This window comes from Anoplopoma fimbria, chromosome 15 (genome assembly GCF_027596085.1).
Source record: "Anoplopoma fimbria isolate UVic2021 breed Golden Eagle Sablefish chromosome 15, Afim_UVic_2022, whole genome shotgun sequence".
In the NCBI taxonomy this organism is placed as follows: Eukaryota; Metazoa; Chordata; class Actinopteri; order Perciformes; family Anoplopomatidae; genus Anoplopoma; species Anoplopoma fimbria.
Window position 1 is genome coordinate 751780 of NC_072463.1, and position 22912 is coordinate 774691.

Below are 22912 nucleotides of genomic sequence, written 5' to 3' on the forward strand. Positions count from 1 at the left end.
AAGTACCCATATCATTGAGGGCATTTACTTTTTACCATCCATCTTTATCCCCAAATCCATTTAGCTGCTACAAATGTGATCCCTTTTAATCCAGCCGACGGGATCGGGGTTGAAATGTCTGGCAGACGGCGATCTACTCCGTCAGCCTCTCTGTGCACAAGCCAACCGTCATATTCAGGATTATTTATGGAACAGCGACAGGAAGTCAGTGTGGCCCAGTCATATGCAGAGTCAGAAACTGTGTCAGGTGGACAAGAAAAGAGATGCCTGCCATACTTTTTACTGTATATGCAGCTTTAAATGGAAGCAAACGGTAAAAGTTTAGGTTTATGTTGATGAGTGTTTGGTTGCAGATGAATTGGATGTTAAAAACTGGTTTAAGGAACTTGGAGGGATGTGTCTGTCTGCATCCATTCTGCCTCTACGCCAAATGAAATTGTTGTTCTTACAAAAGTGAAATACTGGGTTTGAAAAGCATGTTTTCTTTTTATTAAAAAGCCAAAATTACACCATTAATCACAGCCAGAAGCTATGAATAGAGGCATTATTGTCAGAGTTAAAATTTCAGGAGTTTCTGGAAACATGTCTGACGAACACTTTTTGCAACTTTTGTCAAATAAATTATCACAGAAAATCAACTTGCATTTTGTCTTTTTTATATTTTCTTCAATTACAACTGTGTTATTCTGTACTTAAGACATTTTGGAGTTTTATAGAGGTGCAGGAGCAAAAAAACGCCCAGAAACTGCTTGAGGTGCAGAGGGTTAACGACTACTTCACCAGTTGGATAAGCAATCAGCCAATCAGAGCTCTGTAGGGGGGATTCAAAATGGGTAATTCATTTTTTTCTTTCTGTAATAAAACAACTATTTAAAAAAAAATGTTGACCAGTATTAGTTTGGCACTGTTGGTCAGAGAACCATAAACGCGTTGTGTTTCCTATGAAGCTATCCGGCTTCATATCAACACAACTATTCTGGGATGCTTTACGAGTTCAGCCGGCGTGGAAACACTGATGCTTCAGCCTCGCCCGACTCGCTCCTTCCTGCTCTGCTCTGTTTCTCAGCTTTTGGAAGAGACTCATCTGGACTCCCTTGGCAGAGGAAGAGAGAAGTCGCTGCTGCTTAATTAATGGTGGAAAAAAGCTTAACGACTCACAGCACGAGAGAGAGGGAGAGAGAGAGAGAGAGAGAGAGGAGAGACAGAGAGAGAGACAGAGAGCGAGAGACAGAGAGAGAGACAGAGAGAGTGAGAGAGCGAGAGACAGAGAGCGAGAGACAGAGAGAGAGAGAGAGAGAGAGAGACAGAGAGAGACAGAGAGACAGAGAGAGAGAGAGAGCGAGAGAGAGAGAGAGACAGAGAGAGAGAGCAGTCGGATGGCTCACCACAGGAACTCCTTTAAGTTGGGCTAATTACATAACAGCATCAATCTATTGAACACGGGATCAGATTTAGCAGCTTGCACATGTATGCATCCTTTTTATAAAAAAAAAAAAAGATATATATTTTAGCGGCCAAACATGACTTGGCAGCGTTTACAGACTGAGGAGCTCACATGGTCGGTCCACATCGAAGTGAAGACCTGCTCCTAAACGGCACAAATGCAACATCTACGACACTAAAAATAACAGGAAAACATTTTTGTACGGATTACAGAGTAAATATTAAGCTGAAAAGAACAGTCAAGAGACTGTATGATCTCTTGTTGATGCTTTATAAATGCATACTATGGTAAAAAAGGATTAACAAATAGGGTTTAGAAAAACAACAATAAGAGCAGGAGTCCTATATATCTATATATATCTATATATATGGATCCTATAAACTAAACCAAACTCCTCACTCTAACTGCTGCGAGGAAAAACAAATGCAACAAATACAGACACAGATCTCAGTGGAGCTTTTTGGGTTTCTCCATAAGGAAGAGACGGCAAAGTAATCCGACAAAACGAGTTTCAATCTGACAGACTCTGGTCGACTGTGGCTACAGCCTCCAATTCTTCACCGCTCTCCATAGCTTGTATACTGCGGTGCATTTAAGCAAGTTGTTTTGCCTGCTGCAGTGGACGTTTATTTGTTCTCTGTCTTGATACTTAGAGTGTAACGCCACTTATTCACAGAGAAAATGCATCTGGCAAAAGTTACAGTAGAAGTATTTAATTCTGACAATTTACAGAAGGAATACATTCATTTGGCACAAGCTTTTGTCCAAAGTAACCTACAGTAAGTGCATTCAAACCACGTAGGAGAAAAAGCTTGATGACATCCAGCAGTGGGAGTTTTATCACCTTTTAAACAAATAAAGCACTTTTAATTCAAGTGCTTAGAAATGTGTTTTCCCTTAATGGACATGACGCCTTCTTTCATGTTAAAAACACAGGTCATAACCTGAAGGTCAGGAACTCCAATCATGTGTTTTTCAGAAACATCTTAGAAGAATTATACTTTTTAAATTTCTTTCCAAAAGTAGACATTGCTTTTTGTCATATGTCACCAGACAAAATGATCAGAAACCACTGTGATCAAAACATACAGCGTACATTTAGATTTCACGTACTCATATGTCCATATTTTACAAACATTATGATCATTGTCAGAAATAATCAGGCATTAAGGATAAAATTTCCCCAAAATTCAGTAGAGCAACCAAAAAAAAAAAAGTTTTGAATGCTCCAAAATGTTAACATTTTTTTAAATTTCTACCATTATTATGATGCTTTTAAGGTCCTGGTATCTCCTGACATTTATCTAGTTTGGTCTGTATCATAGTGACAACAATAAGTCACTTTGGTGTTTATCAAAAGGAAAATACTCCACTGCTGTGGTTCTCTATTCTTAGGTTCTACCGTTCCACACACGGCACTGCAGAGATTCTTGTCTAGGAAGGTGTAAGATGACCAGGAACGCACTCTTTAAGAACAGTCCACACACACTCAGTGTAAACGGGAAAGCCCCCTCGTCTATTAAAGCAGTCAGCGTGTGTGTGTGACGGGCGAGCGGGCTTGAGTTACTGCAGGAGAGAGAGAGAGAGAGTCCGACAGATGGGCTCAACAAGCGACTCGACCCAGTTGCGTCTGAAGGTCAGTTGTAGGATATCGTGTCCCGGCTGTGACGCTGTAACGTATGTACACACTGTCACAGGGCTCCGCCGCCATAAAGGTATAAACAGTCACGTTAAGGTGGACTGGAGATTAGTGGTAACAGTCGATGGGAGGAATGTCAAGGCGCTGTGGGTGTGACCTTTGCTCTCCTCTCCTGCTGGTGGCTTCTAATTAACCTTATTTACTCAGAGAAAGTTACTGCTTTCAGTCACAGTCTGTTTCAGCTGACGAGAACAACGGACCAGTCTTCTATTGTCGGTCACTGGAGTAGTCAGGGATTAAAAACGCCTCATTAATAAGTGTGTTTTTAAAGTTTAGCAATTTAAGAGTCACTCAAAGTAGGACAAGCTGAATATATAAAAGTAAAGCGTAGATTTAAAGATAAGATATTCTTTCTTGGATTCTCCCAACATGTCTGTATGTCGGTACATGTGTAGCCTCTGCTTAAACAGTCTCATATCTGACAAGTCTCCCTGTTATTAGCAGCATACAAAACATTATTTTTTTAGATTTTGCTGAATTTACGTAAATTAAGTAAGTAGTGTGACAACAAAAGGACCAACTGAAACGTTTTTTATTACATGTCCGGTGTTGCAATTAAAAGGCAACAGTGATAAGAGCTCTCAGCTGAACCTATACATTCAGGAATCAGTTAGTCAATTAGTTATTACAGATATTGGAAGCCAAACCTCAATAGATTAGAATCATATGGGAAAACACGTTTTCAAACCTAAACCCTCGCTAATCTGATTCAATGTCCTAATGTTTTCAGTGAGACTGGATTTATTAAAACTGCCAACATAATGCACATTAGACAGAGAGAAACTATCTATTGATACCTTGCGGATAAGAAAAATTGTTGTGACTTTTTTTTAAAGAGAATCTGGAATTTCAAACTGAAGATTCACACTTAAAAGCATCTCCACGCTAAACAGGAAGTGTGTGTCATGTTTCCCAGCAGTCCCTGCTGTCGCTACTGGGACCCATAAGCCACTGGGGTTAAACATTACATAAAGGATTACAGTGTAGAAGAGATGATAAACGCTGACCGTCATAACATCTGCTCTGTTCGGTATTCAAAAACACAACAACAGGAAGACAGACGGGACCGGCAACATGGCTGCCGTCAGCTGTCCATGCAGATCTCTGTGCTGACGTTCATGCGTACAGATGAACTCACAATACAGAGGTCAGTGGGACTCCTGCTGCAAGAGTGCAGGAATATTCTGCAGTTATATTAACCTCGGACATATTTAGATAATATTAAATATAAAAAACTACCTGGTGCAAAGAGAGAACAACCAACAAACTAAAAAGACGAACCCGGACAGATGTGCAAGGAGGTTGATTGTGAATTGCTAAATATGTTCAACAAGCCTCAGTTCCGTTACGGTGTCACTGAGGATGCCAACAAGCAGACCGGATCAGATTAATGAAGGAGAGAGGACAGCGGACCGCCAGTCAGAGCAGGAAACAGCTGTAACCACGGCAACCGAGTCAAACAGACACAACACATGCTGACCCGGATGCAAGTCACAGACAAACGTACATGAACTTCAACATCTGCATTTAACTTAATCCACTTCCACATGCGGACAGGAGGAGCTGGGAATCGAACCACCAACAGTGTTCTATTCTAATTGATTGTTTCAGTTAAAAAACACAAAGATATTAAATTTACAAGGATAAAAAAACAGATTAGAAGTACAAGTTTGATAACTTACTGGCTAGAACTCCCGTTAATACAGGTGTGTTTGTTAAGTGAGAGAACAAACATTTATTGAACGCAGTAGAAATGTTGTTTTTGGAGCCTAAATGCCAACAAATGTGGATTGAAGCCAAAATATTTTGTTAGATAAAAGACATTTTGGAAATGATTACATCTGGTTTTGGACTTCACAACGCCCTGTAGTTGTTGGAATTCTTCACACAAGTAGTATAAGACTAATAATATCCGCGTAGCCCGGCTCTTTATCTGCAACTGTTCAGCATTTGGCTGTTGATTTGTAATCAAGTCAACAATATGGATGAACCTTCGAAATATTTGGTACAGCCCTATAAAACACATTGTAGTTTTACAGAAGAGTTTTTAACTCAGTACTCCTCAGTATAATCCCACAGTGTATTACATGTTTTTTTTGCTTGAAACTATTCATTTATAAGAGGAAGGATGCATAATTTCTTCTTTCAAAAATGTTATATAGTCTCACTTTAAAAGCTTGAACGGATTATCAAAATTGTTGGCGATTTATTTTCTGTTGAACAACTGATTAACAATTATTTTAACTAAAAAAGAACGACATCCAGCCTCCAATAAAATCCACTGAAGTCACATCCAGGTGTGTTTCCTATCACAGTTTGGTGTCATTTCCTTGTGAGGAACTGTACTACGGTTGATTCCGACTTCAGACACCTGACTTGTTACTGAATTAAAGTGTGATTCAGATATTGTGAAAACACTTTAAGGAATGTTCTTACAACTCAACACTGACAGCAGCACAGAGCGGTACTACACATCCACGTACTGTACACAGGCAGGATTTGTGTAACAGAAGACCTCTGACATATAAATATATGTTGACGACGGAGGTACAACCCACCCCGTGTCCCTATCTCCGTGCTCTCAGGTCTCATATAAGCGGCCCCGCGAGGCGCCAGGCTGCTGTCAATCATTAACACATGCAGTCACTCTGGGTAAACTTTGCTCCCAGCTACTGCAGCCAACAACGCAGCAGATGGTAAAGCTACGGAGTGAGTCACTTTCACTCCTGTGCTCAGGTAACAAAAGGTGTAGCAGGTACTGAATATCTGAATTATATCTCAATTAGACAAACTGTAAGACTCCTGCAAACAGCAGAAAGCATCATCAGTGACAATCAAGGAAATAATAAGACCTAAGAGAGAAGTTAGATTTTAAAAATGTTTAACCGGTCTGTAAACAATATCCGAGTGCACATAAGAGCATTGAAAGTGATTTTGCTTCCTGTAATCATTACTTCTGATCATACTTGCCATTAAAATATCCACTCCACAGCTCTTGTTGTGTGCAAAAATGTATTAAAGTTAATAAAGTGAATAAGGAAGGGATCTCTTAATGGTGATATGCACAGTCGGAGTGATCACAGCAAGAAAAACACTATTATAATTCTCATTTGCAACCTTTAAGTGAGCCATAGAGCACTTTTAATACCAGTAACCGTAAACCAAAGAACACATTTAATAAAAGCCCTCACACACTTAAACCTAACAGCAGCTTATTTCATTCTTCTATGAATCAGTGATTCATTTACATTTCTGGTATCAACACTCAGCAGGGTCAGAGGTTACATTCCCCGTACAGTTCCATGAGTAAACAATAAATTAAATAAAACACTTCCAGCGTGAAGGTTTCTATTCCTAGTTTAATGATGCTTGTTGTGTTGGTGGATGGACGCCTCCACAAGAAGACACATCATTAGCTGCTAATTATGCGCTTGTCTGAGTCAAATACAAGATGCATATTTACAGGTTTTTTTTATTGATTTTACACGACCTCAGCACGAAGCAGAGAATAGCAGAAGTGGTACTTTAAATGCTATTTGATAATAATAATAATAATAATAATAATAACTGTATTTTAAATAGCAAAACACTATAGTCACAAAGTGCTTTAGCAGAAAAAGCAGAAAAATTAAGGCCAGCAAAGAAAGACAAACTAAGATAAGAGTTAAACTCCGATAAAACAGTACAAAATATAAATCCAATCGATACGACAAGAACAAAGTAAGAAATAAAATGGATTCACAAAATTACAAAAATAAATAAATATAAAATTCAAAAAATAAAATATCAAAATAAAAATAAAGCTGTAAATCAATGTCACATAAAAGCCAGTGTATAAAAATGGGTTTTAAGAAGTGATTTAAAATAGATTTCTGATTCTGCAAGCCACATCTCCTCAGGCAAGTAGTTCCAAATCAATCTCAGGTATCTCTCCTGTCCTCTGTACCTGTACTGAGCTTATTCTATTGAAAAGACAAGTGTAACCAAGGCCTGAGACTCGAGATCTTTAGCTATAAAGTCTGAAACGTAAAAGCTGCAGCAGCAGGAACGGTCACCTGGGACGGTTTTACACAAAGACATCGTTCACGGCTCCAGGTGAGAGGACCGGGTCGCTCTCAGGGCTCACATAGCAGGAATTCCACCAGAAATGAGCGCCACAACACAGGAGGCACCTGTCCTTCAGCTCGGCTCTCTCAACACAAGAGCAGAGACGCCCATCCAAGACATCTGCATACGTTAGTGTCTCCATCACTACGTGATCATCCACAACACGCTGTGGGATTCGGGCTGGTTTTGTTTGGATATTATCTATTGTATGGCATATTTAGGCAAGATTTGTTCTTTTACTTATTCAATGATTAGTTCATAATAAGTTACAGAATTTGGCCAATTTCAGATTGTTTATTTAGGTTGAAGTAGGTTTCTTTTGTTTAACAAAAAGGTTTTTGTAGAAAAAAGGTATTGAAAATGTATTTTTTTAAGTGTCAAACCTTAGGAATCTTTTCTGTGCTAGTACACTAAATTGATAATAAAAGAAAATGTATCCTATAATCAGTTTTCATTCCTCTTTCCACGACTTTGCATCGATTCTATTCCCTGTTGAATCCTGATTGACCTAGCAAAGAAACTAAAATATTTACTGTAATAGAGGTATGCAGATTAGTCGATTAATTGATAAGTCAGTCAACAGAAACAACAGCTTTGGTGAAAGGGTTTGTGGTTGAAATGTCAAACATTGTCTGGTTGCAGTTTCTCAAATGTGTAAGTCTCTATTTTATATCAAGGTAAATTAAGTCCAACCTCGGACTCTGGCTAATATGATTTCCATATTTCCAGACGTGTTACAGACTTTTCATCCAAAAAGCATAATTGATGAATAAAAAGAATCAGTAGTTGCGACCCTGTATTGTAAACGCTACACTCCTGTGTTGACAAATGCTTAACAGCAAAGCAGACGGAAGCTCAGCAGCTTTCAGACGTAAACTCCTGGTTCCCATTCAGAACAGGTTTGAAAACTATTCAAAGAACGAATCAAAAACACAAACAAACAGACGTTTTCCTCCACGTGGAATCACAAAATGTTCTCCTTCCACCTGTTAACTTTCCATTCTCCTCTCAGCCAGTGAAAACACTTGTCTTCTGTTACCATCCCAGTCCATTTTTAAGTCTACCTTTCCATCTGCCTCACACACAAACACACTCGTAGCAGCGACAGCGGAGGCTAACTTTAACACCACCCCCCCACCTTCACACCACAAACACACATAAATACCGTCACTCACTTAATCAGGTTTCCTCTCCCTGTTGGGCACCAACGGTACAAAACAACAGTCATGAACGTTACGTTGTGGGTTGGTTTGAGCCAAACATGTGGACGACTGAGGTTTGGGTGGACCCACGCTCCGTCCTGTGGGCTTGTTTGTAGCGAGTGGGGCTGGGAAAATGTAAAGAGACACCTCGTGGATCGGGTTTCTTCAGAGGGGAGGGAAGACGGGGCAGCTTGGTGGTGGGCTTCATCTCAGTCTCTGGCTTTCTGTCTATTTTCTGCTCCTCTCTTTTTTCTTTTTTAAAAAAGCCTGCTGCCCAGAGAGGTCAGAGACAGATCAGTCCTCCCACACGAGGGTGGACGTGAGCCGGAGACGTGAGGGGAACCTCATTCGGGTTGGAAATGCCGTCAGCACGCTCAGCAACATGAGGATTTGGCCCCATGTTAGCTTGGGTTGCTGCTGAAATCAGATATGTGCTCTTAAGGCTGTGTTTGTCATGTTTTTCACCCCGTTTGTGCCACAGCAGCTAACGTTAGCGTGGAGGAGGAAGAAGAAGAAGAGAGAAACCTCCAGGAGAGCGGGGAGTAAACAGAAAACCTGATTTTTACACACAAGTGTTTCTCCTCTCCTCACAAGGACACTGTCAGACTACAAAGTTACCCTTTAAGTTTACCTGCATGACTTAACAAGCACAGGCAAGAGTTAATCAAACACTTAGAATTGTTCTTTATTCTAATAATTGTTTGGATAACTAACTTAAACACATTGGTCTGTGTATTTTGTAGGAGTTCAGGTATGCGTTGACTGCGGTCGTTCTTTCGTTGGTATATTTTCTTCCTTTTTAGTTTCATGTATTCTTATAAAAATCTATTTTACATTACTAGTGTATATTAATTAATATAACCATATAATACTGTGCTTCTTTAACGTGCAAGAGACATGAAACATTAATGGTCAAAATAAAGAACTATAAAGACATTTAGGATAAACAGATTCCCAAACAGAGGAGATGAGTTTGTTTGTCCCGACAGGAACCATCTCCTTCCCCTCCTCTTCCTCCTTTCCTTCCTCCACCACTGAACATAATTCTTCCTCCAGGTTTCCCCCCCCAGACTCTCCACCTCTCTCTCTGTCTTCTGTTTGCATTCCTCGTTCAGCGAACATCTCCGTGGAAACACAAACCGAAGCTTTAACTATGCAGCAGCCGTAACATGTATGTAAATGAGATTATATAATTCCTACTGTATATTTACCATTTATCAGTCTGCAGACTCTTTTCACACCACGGTACATGAAAGTGGGATTTATCCCGGCCATGTTATGCTAGTTTGTTGCTATGCCAACTCTGGTTGTAACCGGGGAGCTGGCTGGCAACTTCTTTCCTGCCCTCCTCTTATGAATGTTTATTACTTTGGAGAAAACTTTTCTACATGCACATGCTGGAGTTACAGCAGCACAGAAATCATAGAAACGCTTTGGGTCTACAGGAAGCAAGAACAGGTAATGTCGCCACTTTCCCTTTTTGATTTTTTTCAGCTTTTTGATTCAACCTTTATTGATTCAGGAGACTTCGGGTGAGCATCCATCTGTTTTGTTTAGCATCACATCCACAAAGCTGTAATCAGTCCCACGTTGGAGCTGTGCAGTTCAACACGATTCTTGTGCTGGGAGATTGAGGACCTTGCTCAAGGGCAGTCTGCCAGTAGTTGTGGAGGGAGGTGTCATTATTCTAGCAGTATATTTCATATTTTCTCTTCCGTTAAGGGATTCACACAAGGGAAGCTGGATTCACACCAAGTTGAGTGTTGTGGTGAAACCGCGTTATCCTTTCATTCAGTTAAAGGTACGCATTGTTTTTAAGACTTTGGCGTGGAGAACACAGGGAATGACGAAAAGTTGATAAAAGAATCCCCTTTTGAAGACATGCAACCCCACCTCATGCCTTGGTGGCCAATCATGTAACCCTTCCAAAGACACCCACAGGAAGGAGAGCCTTGTTTGCCATGTAGCATCATGCTAGCTACCATCAACTGTGAAGTCAATTGTGTCCATTTGTTTGAGTTTGCAAAGAGGAAATGGAGGAAAAGGTCCGAGTAGAGTGATGAAGTTCACCACCAACTCTTCTTCGTTGTTGTTTAATGGCGATTTGGAACTGCTTTTAGGTGCATTACCGCCACTTTTTGAGTTGTGGGGGTTAAAGTTTACGTGACATCACATATGGGCCATTTAAGTGACACTCCCACACTGTTGTACAACCCCTGACGCCTGACTAGTGTTAATGTGGCCTACCCATCCAGTTCGACACAAGCTAAACCAGTACGTGTATTCGTCCTGAACCTTTGGGTACAGGATGTTTGGTTACCACATTTATTCTGTTTTTCACACCCTATCAACCAAAAAATAAATAAAATCACTGTTACATTAGCATATCAACACAAATGAGAAACCAGAGCAGGAAGAACCAACAATATCAATAACATGTATTATTAGAGGAGCTTTGTGGTGAACAAAGTGTGACAGATGAGACGGAAAAGCGTTTGCCGTGGCTTAAACTGAATGAGTCTATTTCGTGCACCGTTACTCCAACTGGGGTCCTAACTCAGTTTAAACTAAAAGATATACAACTACAGCTTTATGACAGAACACCACCTCTCAGCCAACCAGGATCAAGGACTGTACAGTCATTGTTCTGCACTATAACACAACACTTACTCCTGCCAAACCTCAGAGGGGGTTTTTCTTTTTAATTATACACTTGTTGGATGTTATGAACAGGATGTTTGTCTCACGCCACATATGACACTGCTGACTTGTTTGAGCACATTCACTGCTCTTATATTGACGTCATGAGTCTGTTGGATTGACTGAACTGCAGGATCACAGCTTTATCGATAAGCTTTCACACGCAACTTCTGACTGGCAGCATGAAGAACAAGCCTCAGTTCAAATAAATGACACCACTGTGGCTCAATCTGACCTGATTTAAAGTCCCAGAGTGGAGATTTTGCCATTTAAAAAATTCTGAAGTCTGGATATTAGTTTAGTTTAAGGTACATCCATGCATTTTCTTGGACCTGTAAGTACTACATTCACAAAGGTAAGCGACTATCTGCTGAACCAGGGGCGTTAGTTCTGGTATGAAGTGAAATCAGCTGGGTCTACTGTGACCATTCCTACAGCGTGCGTCATCCTTTACCCGAGGATCCCCTTGAAGAAGCTGCTCCCACCTGGTCTTCCTCTAAACGTCTAAGAACGAGCTGCTCTGCCAACGACGGGATTTATGTAATCCACCGTGCTTTACCGAGACCCTGCTTGTCATTTTCTGGCTGAAGTCTGATCTGTGACGGTGACTAACCCACAAAGAGGAGGAGGAAGAGGAGGAGGAGGAGAGGAAAGATGGGATTTGTGCATCTTGATGATGTGCTTTTGCAGTCTGCTAAACTGACAGTGCCGAGCACAGCTGTCCTGATATACGCCCACCTCTCCTGCTGCTGTGTACATGTGTTCCTCAAGGCGGGAGGCAAACGCAGAGAGATTATGGAAATGATGGGGAGGGGGAGGGAGAGAGAGAGAGAGAGCGAGAGAGAGAAAAACACAGCGAAGCAGCTTCCTCCATGAGAACAATAATAAATAAATGTGCATCCCAACAAGGAAATGTTAATTGAAGGACAAACAGGAGCAGGTTTTGTTTTTGTGGCCTGAATACTGAAAACTAAGAATCAGCTCCCCGCTGGCTCACTGAGTGAAAACATCCTCTACTGGCATCGGAAAAACGAAGAGAAAGCAAGAAAACAGGAAATCCTTTTTTTGCAAAGACAGCGGATGTCATGCTTTTTTAAAAGAAGCGTAGAAATAAAAAGATGCATCTTTCTTATAATAATTCAAACGGCCCTGAAGAATCCTGCAGCTCTATATTCACAGTAGAACAGGAATTTCTACTTCAAAAGGAACGCGAGACATGTCTGGAGAGTATTCACAGGGAAAAAACTGAAACCGGGAAAACAACAAAGAATCTTTGATCTAAAATAATAAATGTGCAGCATGGAGGTAACAAATAAAAATAGAAGTAATTGTACAAAGTATTTTAAAAACTCAAAAACAGAAATATATAAATCCCTGCCCTGTTTCCCTAGAACATCCCCAAATGAGTCCAGGCTTTGGGTGACCTCAGAGACTCCAGATACACATCTCCCTCAGTTATTCAATGCTGAGAGATGAGAGGTAGATGAGCTGTAAGGGGGTGATGTGTGGCGTACCTGAAGGCCACATGTGTGTTATGTCCATCTGAGGCTGGCTCCCACTAAGGTTGATTTCATTTACCAATTTATTTTGACTGGTTGGTGATCCTACACGGGGCTTCACTGTTCGTCACAGAGAGTCTACTGTTCATCCGTGACTTAAAGTTCACAACAGACGAGTAGAAGAGGAGAACTTAATCCGTGTTCTTCCACTTGGTTTTACTCAGACATATGTGGGAGAGAGAGAGAGGATCAGAGGGGAGCGTGGTTGTCTTGTGACCAGATGGAAGGTATCCCGATCCACATCCCGGGAGATAAATGAGACGGGGCTGCTCTTTCACAAGCCCGTCTAAAATATTGTTTTCTTTTGTTACCTTTAAGAAAAAATGGTGAGCAACCAAATGAAATGTGTAGGAGAACTACGGTGGCTGACGCTAAAAGGAGAGCGATCCTCTCTAGAGCCGTTCTGGGCTCTGTACGTAGATCTAAACGCCTCAGTCTAAGGCAACCATAACACCATTCCTATTTTAAGGGAATTATACATTAAATGATATTGCACATATTGCATTGCAATAGATCAGGCTGTTTAATTAGGTACTTATTCCACATAACTGTCAGTTGTGTCTTAACCGAGAGCGAGAGACAAGCAGTCAGACAGAACATCTTGTTGACCGGAGCAGAGAAATGTTTTCTGGTGTGAACAGCCAGGCTACTGCTTCATGAAACAATTCATATATATCCGCACTTCCTCATCCAGAGTGAGCCCGGCGTAACGCTTCATAACACCACTAAATCTTTAACTTTCTGTACAGATCCTTAAATGCAGCCACTGTTTTGGTTCAGAGTTTGTTTCACCTCTTAAAAAGGAGCAGTTCGACAATTTCAGGAACTTAACTTAATCGCTTTCTTCCTGAGCAGAAGCAAATATACAAACAGAAAAGCTTTCAAATGATTCCAAACCACAGTATGGAGTCTCTCCTCAAAGTCCTTCATGATTCTCATAAATACTCTAAGAACTCAGCTGCAGACTCTCAGCTCATCATGCAGATTAAGATGAGCTGTAGCTTGAAACAGTGGAACAAAAAAACGTTGATATCTCCGAGCTAAATATCACTGACGCCTCGACTTATAAACGTGATTATCACTGTGTTCATAACTATGTCTCTGCAGGAACAGACTACAGTACAGAGGCAGCAGACAGGGAATAACACCTAGAGATGAAATCTGTCATCGGCGACGTGTTTTCCGACCGTGTTTCTAAATCAGGACAGGCCGTCTCCGTTGTAAGGAGCCGGCCTCCTGAGGCCAACGTGAGGAGGTGAAAGCAGACTGGGACTTTTTACTGAGGAGGTGAGAAATGAGTGGAGCTGCGTGAATGTGAAGTGAATGTGTGAAACTGAAAAAAAAAAAAGACTGAGCATGTTGCCGCCTCAGTCACTGAGACACGGATATGTATAGTACGACTATAAAATAAACTATGACAAGAGCTGAGAGTCAATTCTGTCCTTTTTAGATGCATGCCACTTGTTGCTGGTTAATTGCGTCGCATACATGTAGTGGTGCAACGGATCATAACAGTCACGGCTCGGATCACAGATCAGCAAAAAAGAAACAAAGGAGCAAACATAACTTTTAGAGATCATTGATCACGTTTTTTTTGCCGCCGATACTAAATGCCGATCATTGATGAGCAATATTGTTGTTTAACAGAAGTGCTAACGGCTAACGAAGGAAGTAACCTTCCTTCGTTAGCCGTTAGCGGTGCTGCTAACGTTACTAGCTCTCCTCCTGTTGATTTAATCAAGAATTGGTTGTTTACAATGTAACATTATCAGAGATCAGACACAAGAAAAGCATAAATAATGTCCTGATCGCATATTTGACTTCATATGGATCGTCAGTAAAACTTTATTTAACCCTGTGTTAATCAAAGTGACTGTGTGTCATTAATCTGCAGTTCCCATGCGTGCCGAACTATGAGGGGGATCCAAACGGATCACGGATCCACAATGGCCTGTTACACCACTATAATAAGTTGCAACCAGGGATTTAGCAGAAACTGCTCCATAATAAAGCAGTCGTAGCTGTCGAGGAAGGTTTCCTGCTGTGATTTTTGTCAAGGGGAAATGAGACGTTGTGCTCTCTAGGAAACGTTCTTCTGCCTTTCTACTCCAACTATTCAAACTGGCCTGTTGTTTGTGTATTTGATTCTTTACCAAACACTTCCACTGATACCAGCAGTATAGCAGCAGTATGTCTGTGTGTCTGTGAGGGTGGAGGTCAGGTGGGCTTGTAGAACTGAACGTTTGCGTAAGGACAGTGACTGTAAATGGAGCATGAACGCAGACTCACATACACAAATGCACAAACACCCACTGTGGCATATAAACACAGCTCAGGGCTCCCTTCCTGTCCTGATTATAAGCCCCGCCCTGAATAGGTACCAGGAAGTGGTTTTCCATTAAAACTCTTGAGAAGCTGACAGATCTGTCTGGTTTCTGTGTGGCAGCATTCCTGCTGTCAACACCAGACCACACCACTGCTGTGTGGAGCGGAGAGGGGGAGTGTCTCATTGTGTGTAATACTACGCCCAAGTGCATACCAAGCATCGCCCAATTATGTAGATACCAACACACTCCACTGCTTATTAATGGCATTCCTTAACCAACATGTCAGAGACAAAGTATTTTGTCAGAAGGTCTCGGTCATCTCCAGTCCCGAATGATTAATAAAACATCACAAAAACATCGTGAGAAATCTGTTTAAATCATAGAGCGTATATAAGAAGTGAATGTTGTCATGGCGACATCACCCTCTGGTTTGTGGATGTTTTGAAGCTTCTCGTTTGGCGTTTTTGCTGTCACCATCTTGGATTATGTCTGCTGCCATGTTGTTTTTTTAACAACCAATGAACTGAAGTGACCATATATGGACTGAGTGACGTAGAGACGCCGTATACGTCTCTGGTGTCGACCCAAGGTAGCCCCGCCCTAAAGCATTACCTGTTTTATGGTCTGTTTGACTCTAAATGATAGTCACTGTCCCACACACCCTCTTTCTCTCTTTCTTTTGGCCGGAGGCAACAGCGCCCACTGATGTCGCCAGCACCGCTCATAGTCTAGTCAATGGCATCGCTTGCTTATCCTGCCAGCACAGAGCCATACAACGATCAAGATTAGGTTAAAAAACTATTAAAAAATGAATCATTCACAGCTTTACCCGCCTTACAAGGCGTCATGTGAATGTGTGGTGTTTGATATGAACATTTAAAATCAGGGAAATCCAAAAGGTTGAAGAACATCTCTCTACATCAGTGACACAGACAGACAGACTGACCTGCCCTGTTATCATCATGATGATCTACTGTCTAGGCACGTAGCTCACAGACAGACAGACAGACAGACAGACAGACAGACAGACAGACAGACAGACAGACAGACAGACAGACAGACAGACAGACAGACAGACAGACAGACAGACAGACAGAGGAGCAGGCATGGAAACAACAGCACTCCGACTGAGCTAGATTCTAAAAACAAGCAAGTCTGAAAAATAAATGGCTGACCAAGTTTGGCAGCTCTGGTCACTGCTGCACCAGTTTCACAAGAATCTCTGGACTCAAATCTTCATGATTGCATCTCTGCCATGTTGTTTTTTTTGCAACTGATAAACAGAAGTGACCATATATGGACTGAGGAGGAGCGACATAGAGACACCGTATACGTCTCTGGTGTGGACCTGTCAATCAGTGTGTAGCCCCGCCCTAAAGCATCCCCTGCCGCCTTGTCAAGATTCTTACGTCTTTAAAAACACCAAATATGTTTTGTTATTCTTCATGTGGTTGTCTGAGGACAAAGCTCACTTCAGCTAACACCTGCTTTACGTTGCTCTATTGTAAAGCCTCCTGTAATAACTACAGTGATTGTACACTGACCTCTGCTTTCTATCATCCATAACTGACATTCCTCTGCTCAGCTTTCTTTCAAGTTACTGGAGCAACCAGGTCATTCAACAGGTGGGTCTGTCACCGTTTATTTGCTCTCTTATCTGTTACATGCCCTATAGACCTTATCGCAAACAGGGTTATTGCTACTCGATTCACTGAAGAATAAAAGGAGAGTGCTGTTAGCTGTGAGATGCACGTGCTTTACGGTGACTTTGTGAGGCAGTGAAGGCACCACGGATGAACAGAACAATGTATATCCATTCTACGAGGCAGTTTAAGATGAGGGTCAATTTAATTTACCAAAAAAGGGACAGCCTCTGACTTTATAGAAGTCACAAGTTAAAACAGAGATGCATCAGAGTACTTTGCACAAAAATGAAGCAAGAAAACAAACAACCTTCTTATCTGTGTGTCATGATCAAATTAATTTGATTACTTTTACAGCTATGAGTGGACATGAGCAGTTACTCAATGTTAGTGTTTGTCTGTGTTGTCACCCCTTCAGCCTCACACACACAAACACACACAAACACACACTCCTTCCTCTCTTACCCTTGAGCAGTGGCAAGGGCGTGAGCTCTATGGGTTTGCCCTGAGAGCGGAACTGGGACGAGCTCTGCGACCGCTTCTGCTTGGCCTTCCTGACAGACTTCCGTGAAAATCCGTCCACTTTGTCCACAGATGGAGACGTGGTGGCTGCCGAGGACATAGCCCTGCTGGGAGAAACACAGACGGGGGAGGAGAGAGGGGGTGTTAACACGATCACATCAGACATGTGTTTAGAGAGCGCTCAGTTCACCGAGGGCAGAGTGATTAACCAGAGTATTGACAGTTTTACACAACGACAACTGGACGACAAATGATCAATTTAAGATATAAAATACATAAATCAGGCTGTATTTATGTAAAATACAAATAAGAATTAAATTTTCCCTTTTCAAAGTACCTTCAAATTTCATCACTTTAGATCTTTTTTAAGACCCTCTGAATGTTTGTAACCCTAAAGCGTTCAATATCAACCAAATGATGACTAAATATTATCTATGAATGAACCAATAAACTGTGAAATGAATTGATTAATGAATAGAACTCAACGCATATTATGAAATGGTATTTCAACATTATTTTCATAACAAGAGGGTTTTCTTATTACAGACATTTCATCAAAAAGTCTGTTTTTATGTCATAATGTCGTTTTTCTGATGAGACTTTTCAGCCAATCATATGAGCTTCATTGTTGACATTATCTTTATTCATTAATACGATTATTCCACATGCTGTAATGTCTTTTTTTTGCAGATTAAAAATAATGTTATTGTTGCTCAAATCGCCAGACACATTTTGATCCATCATCATGCAGCTGCACAGCCATAAGCAGTGTTTTGCTAGTGAGTTCATGGAAGCAGAAAAATAAACAAACATCCACACTGACTTCTCTTTAAAGATCTGTCACTTTCCTCCAGCGTTTTATGAGTCTCACAACAAACCAGTGCAGCCACAGCAGACGGCCTCGTTCTCCCAGCATGGGAGCCTGTTTAGGCCTCGGCCTGGCTACAGAACACTAAACACACCACCGTCCTACCTGCCAACGGATCATCACACTCAAACACACACACACACCAAGAATGCCAGTCTACCCACAACAATGGAGCGTTCGTCTGCGAGGCGTCGCCACAACGGGAGGAAGCCGAGGAAACGTCCCGCCGCTGAGTGTTCTCTGCTGATTACGTCTCAAAAAAACCACAACTTCTAACAACAAAACACAAAGCTGCTGCAGAAGTCACACTTTTCACCGCTCAAAGTACTTTTTCTGAACCACACCCTGAAGCTTATCTGTCTGCTGAATGCATGTTCTTACTCTCCGTGTCTTTAACTTTAACTGGAGAACACCAACATCCTGACCCAGTCCACAACCAACTCAGCCGGATGACACGAAGGCCCGAGCAGAAACAAAGTAGGACCTCCAGCAGGTTACGTAACAAAGACGTGAATGGGACGCTGCAGGCCGTACTCTGCATCTCTAAAGCTCTCTGAAAGTCACACAGGCAGTCATACAGCATGTCCACCAGGCCTCGTATACAGACAAGAGTGGACACACACACGCCATCCTGCTGCCTGAGGATATGGACGGCACTAGCAGACAGTGGAAGCCTTTGACTAGCCGTCCGAGGCAGCACAGTTGATCCATCATCATGTACAGTACACTGCAGCATTAAAAGTGATTAATGTGCTGATGTGATGCGACTGTGAGAAGGAGGAAGATGATAATCGAAGCTGTGATTAAGGAGAGCTCCAGTTTACATTTCAGTAAACGTTCTGCTGATTCATTTCTTTGACTCAAAACATCCTGACGCATCTCTTCTCTTTCAATCAGCGTGGTCACTAGATGATTGTTTATACAACCACCTCACTTAAATACACATTTGTTGCTGTGCAATGCATTTTCACAAAGCTCAACATGTCTGATATTACACTTAAACCAAATGTAGTACTCTTCTGAAGTTAGCGAAGAAGCTCTATTTTTAGAGCGCCTCCATTTATGCTTTATAATGGTTATAAAATAATAACATGGAGGCTCTGGAGTCAACAAGACGGTTACAACTTCATTTCTACAACGTAGTCAACAGCAGGGCATCATAGTTTTTACTCCTTCACAATAAAGGCCCCTTACACAAACACATCACTGCTTCATAGAAGGAACTTAAAGACACTTTTGAGCCTTCATTAACAACCCAACAAAAATTAGTTGATAGAAAATGAATTGCAGACATCGTTTCAATAAATTATCCAGCAAGAAAATTGCCAACATAAGCTGTATTCAGCTCCTCATAAAAAGGTGAGGATTTGCTGTTTTATACAATTATAAATGACAATATCTTTGCATGTTTTTTAAGAAATCCAAACACAAACATGTGACCATTGGAATCCAGGAACTGAATCCTTCACTATACTAATCTGATATTTTATATAGAGTAATAAACATTTGTTGGATGAAGGCCTAAACATGCGTCTTACATTAACTAGAGTTCAGGACGTACTTTTCTTTTTAATTCACCACTCCACCCTACAGACAGAGATCCACAGATGACAAACTCAATTACATGTGGATGACAAGAGATTCATCTGTCAACGCCGCTCACTGTCTTCTCTTTGATAACCACACAGCTGCTTATGATCCATCTGATGAAGGCCTTCTGTTTGGCGTCATCATGGTGGGAAAACACCTCCAGCTGAACACTGATCTGTCTTATCGCTGGCTGCTATTTCACCATTAATCTGTACGTCCTGCTGTGTGGTAAAAATAAAATAAAAAAAGCTGTGGACACAATTTTACATTTGCTTCCCTAGTTGACAGTTTTGCCTTTCAAACTTTGGCACAGGGCTATTCAAAGGCTATTCAAAGTGAGTCCCAACAGCATCTCAAGCTTCAGTGAAAACACAACAACCTGCAGATGGACACCTGGACAGCTGACCTCACAAAGACCAGACAAAGCAGGACAGAGCCTCTGAAACCACCTTCCCTCTGAGATTATCTCCAGCTGGTTTAGAGTGGAACCGCTCTGAGGTACACACTATCTGACAACTTTGAGACAACAGATTGGCATTTGTGTAAATAGTAAAAATCCACTATTTCAGGAGTTGTGATCACAGCAGCTGCAATCAAATAGTAAAAAGGAAAAAGTTCACATGCTAAATGGGAGTTTTTCCATAATCCAAATTGAGGGTGCAAGAAGAGATAGTGTGACACAGAGCTGAAACAATTAGCTGGTTAATTAAATAGTTGATGGCCAGAAAATGAATCTATTCATTTAATAGTTTTAGTCATTCTCTTGTTGCAGCTTCTCTAATGTGGGATAATATGCTTTTGTATGTTATTTATATATATAATTCATTGTAAACTGAATATCTTTGGGTTTTGGACAGTTGGTCAGACATAAAAAGATATTTAAACATGTCACCTTGGATACAATTTTATAAGGTTTTTTTTTTAGAGAAAGCAGTTTGTTGATTTGAAAGGAAAATGATCAGCAGATAAATCAATGATACAGATCTTTAGTTGCAGCTCTGGTATCGTAAGCTGTGCAGATTGTACAGCCCTTTGAAATAATAAATGTAAATGACTTCTTACTAAGCCAGCACATTTAGAAATACTACCCTCACATTCTCACTGCATCCTAACACAACTTTAAATATCTGCGAGGAGACTTAATGCAGCCAGTCAGCTTCATTCAGCTCCGATCAACCGACCCCGTCCTCTGCATTTAAGGACGCCTCGGTGAAACGGTACGTCTCCATCAGCGAGCGACTACTCTCAGTTTCTGCCTGCTTCATCACCAATGGCAACAACGAAGATTTGAAAAGCTGTCAATTATTTTTATGCTTCCGCCACCTGGTGAATGCCACCAGTAGAAAGAAAAACTACAGTCATTCTGCCTCAGAAATCTTTAAATAGGTACAAACTCAAGCTGGCCTTACCTGTGCAAAGGGCACTGGAATCCCCTTGTACAACCATCAGTCTCTCTCTCTCTCTCTGTCTGTCTCTCTCTCTCTCTGTCTGTCTCTCTCTCTTTCTGACTAGACAGCTAATGGCGAAAAACACTCCAGTGCAACCACAACACACGAGGGAGAGCAGGATGAAGACGGCGGCTGGTCAGGCGTATGGCAACCAGGCACCGGAGCCATTCCCCTCCCATGCCTCTTACATAAGAGACCAGATGACATCCAAACGGGCTCAGGGAGGGTGGGATTAAAGAACAAGGAGGAAGGAGAGAGGAGGGGTGGGGGGGCGGCGAAACAACAGAAAGGGAGGAAGAGGAGGGAGGGAGCTGCTGTTCGACAGGAAGTCAACAAATAGGCAGCGGCATGGCGGAGCGAAAGGAGCTGAAGTGAGGAGGACAAACACATGGGAGGTAAAGAAAGAGGAGGCGGGTAGGAGGGAAAGCTCAGGGATCTCTCCTGTTGTTTAAATTTCAATTCAAAACCAGTAAGAGCTGCAGAAACCAAACAAACTTTCAGTATGAATGCGTTTCTTTGCTGCAATACTTCATCTAGAATAAACACGTGTGATTTCTTAGGACACAAATCTGATGATGAACAAGCAGGTAGAGGAATTTAATCTGATTTCACTCAGAGCAGAAGATGCAACCTTTACCTCCATGCTGACAATATTCAAACGACAGCTCAACATCTACGCTTAAATGTGGTCTCATACAATGAAGAATATCATCATCTACTGAGAGACGCTTTGAGGAATTGTGAAAAGTGTTCCTGCAACTAACAATCACCAGTTCCCACAGTCATGGTAACGCTTTTATTTTGGCCAACCAACAGTCCATAACCCAGAGATATTACGTAACATAACATCATTTATAATGACTAAACACAAGAAACTAAAAGAATGTTCTTAAAAATAATACATGAAGTTTAAGACTTGTGCATGTTAAGGAGGACAGGTTTGATTTGACCACTGATATTATTATTATCAATTACTCTACACAGTCTTCTTGATTAAAGAATGAATAGCTTGAGCTATAAAGTTTGCCAGAGCCCTTTGGTGACGTCTTCAACTGTCACGTTTTGTTCCCTTGACAGTTCAAAACTCAAAGATATTCAGCCTGATACCACACACGACTAAGAAAGACAGAACATTTTGCAATTTGAGCAGGATTTTTTTTTGTCAAACAACTAATTGTCCGACTGTTTCAGCTCTGCAAACGGTGCGCACACACTTAACAGATTATAATTCAATATCTGCAATTACAAGAGGAGCTACAAAGCAGCACCCTTCATGACAAACACAGGAAACATCCTTAAAGCAATGTCTTAAGTTTAGGACCAAAATCTTTGCAGCCATTATCAACTCCGGCAGCCAGAACCAGGCGAGTTTCAAGCCTATCATAGAAACAAATGATGTATGCACAACAAAGAGACAGCCTCATTTTACATATCAATTTCCTAGAGTTACCGATAAATGGATAAGTGGTCCCAGCACTAATTATATCAGTACGAATCCGAGATGTTCTATTTTAAATCATTCTACTACTCACTTCTTCTTCAGAAAGTCTCCCGTTGCCATTGTTGACTGAACGCTGCAATCTGACAGCACTTCTAAATCGCTATGATTCATTCATGAGATAATTTCACTGTTCACACAGTCGAGAATAAATGAACTCAGCAACTTTCAAACACACACACACACAGGCAGAGCTGATAAGAGTGAGGCAGTAACTACAGCAGCGCCATCATAAACACAGCAGACTTTGGATGGACCTGCCCTTAACATGGTGAGACATTTAAAAACCTTGTAGAAGAACCAGT

At 41.3% G+C, this 22912-nt stretch overlaps 1 protein-coding gene across 6 annotated transcripts in view; it reads right to left on the reverse strand.

Annotated features, from left to right (window-relative positions):
- The window catches only part of ppp2r5eb (protein phosphatase 2, regulatory subunit B', epsilon isoform b), a 41303-nt gene that overhangs the window by 15404 nt on the left and 2987 nt on the right, over positions 1-22912 (reverse strand). For 2 of the 6 annotated variants that reach the window (XM_054613403.1, XM_054613401.1), the window contains exon 2: positions 17147-17307. In XM_054613403.1, coding sequence (XP_054469378.1) covers positions 17147-17303 — 157 coding nt within the window. In that variant the 5' untranslated portion in view covers positions 17304-17307. Of the gene's footprint in view, positions 1-17146; positions 17311-18026; positions 18038-21070; positions 21147-22912 lie in introns of those variants that run through there. The other 4 variants (XM_054613402.1, XM_054613400.1, XM_054613404.1 and 1 more) reach the window with 3 other exon arrangements.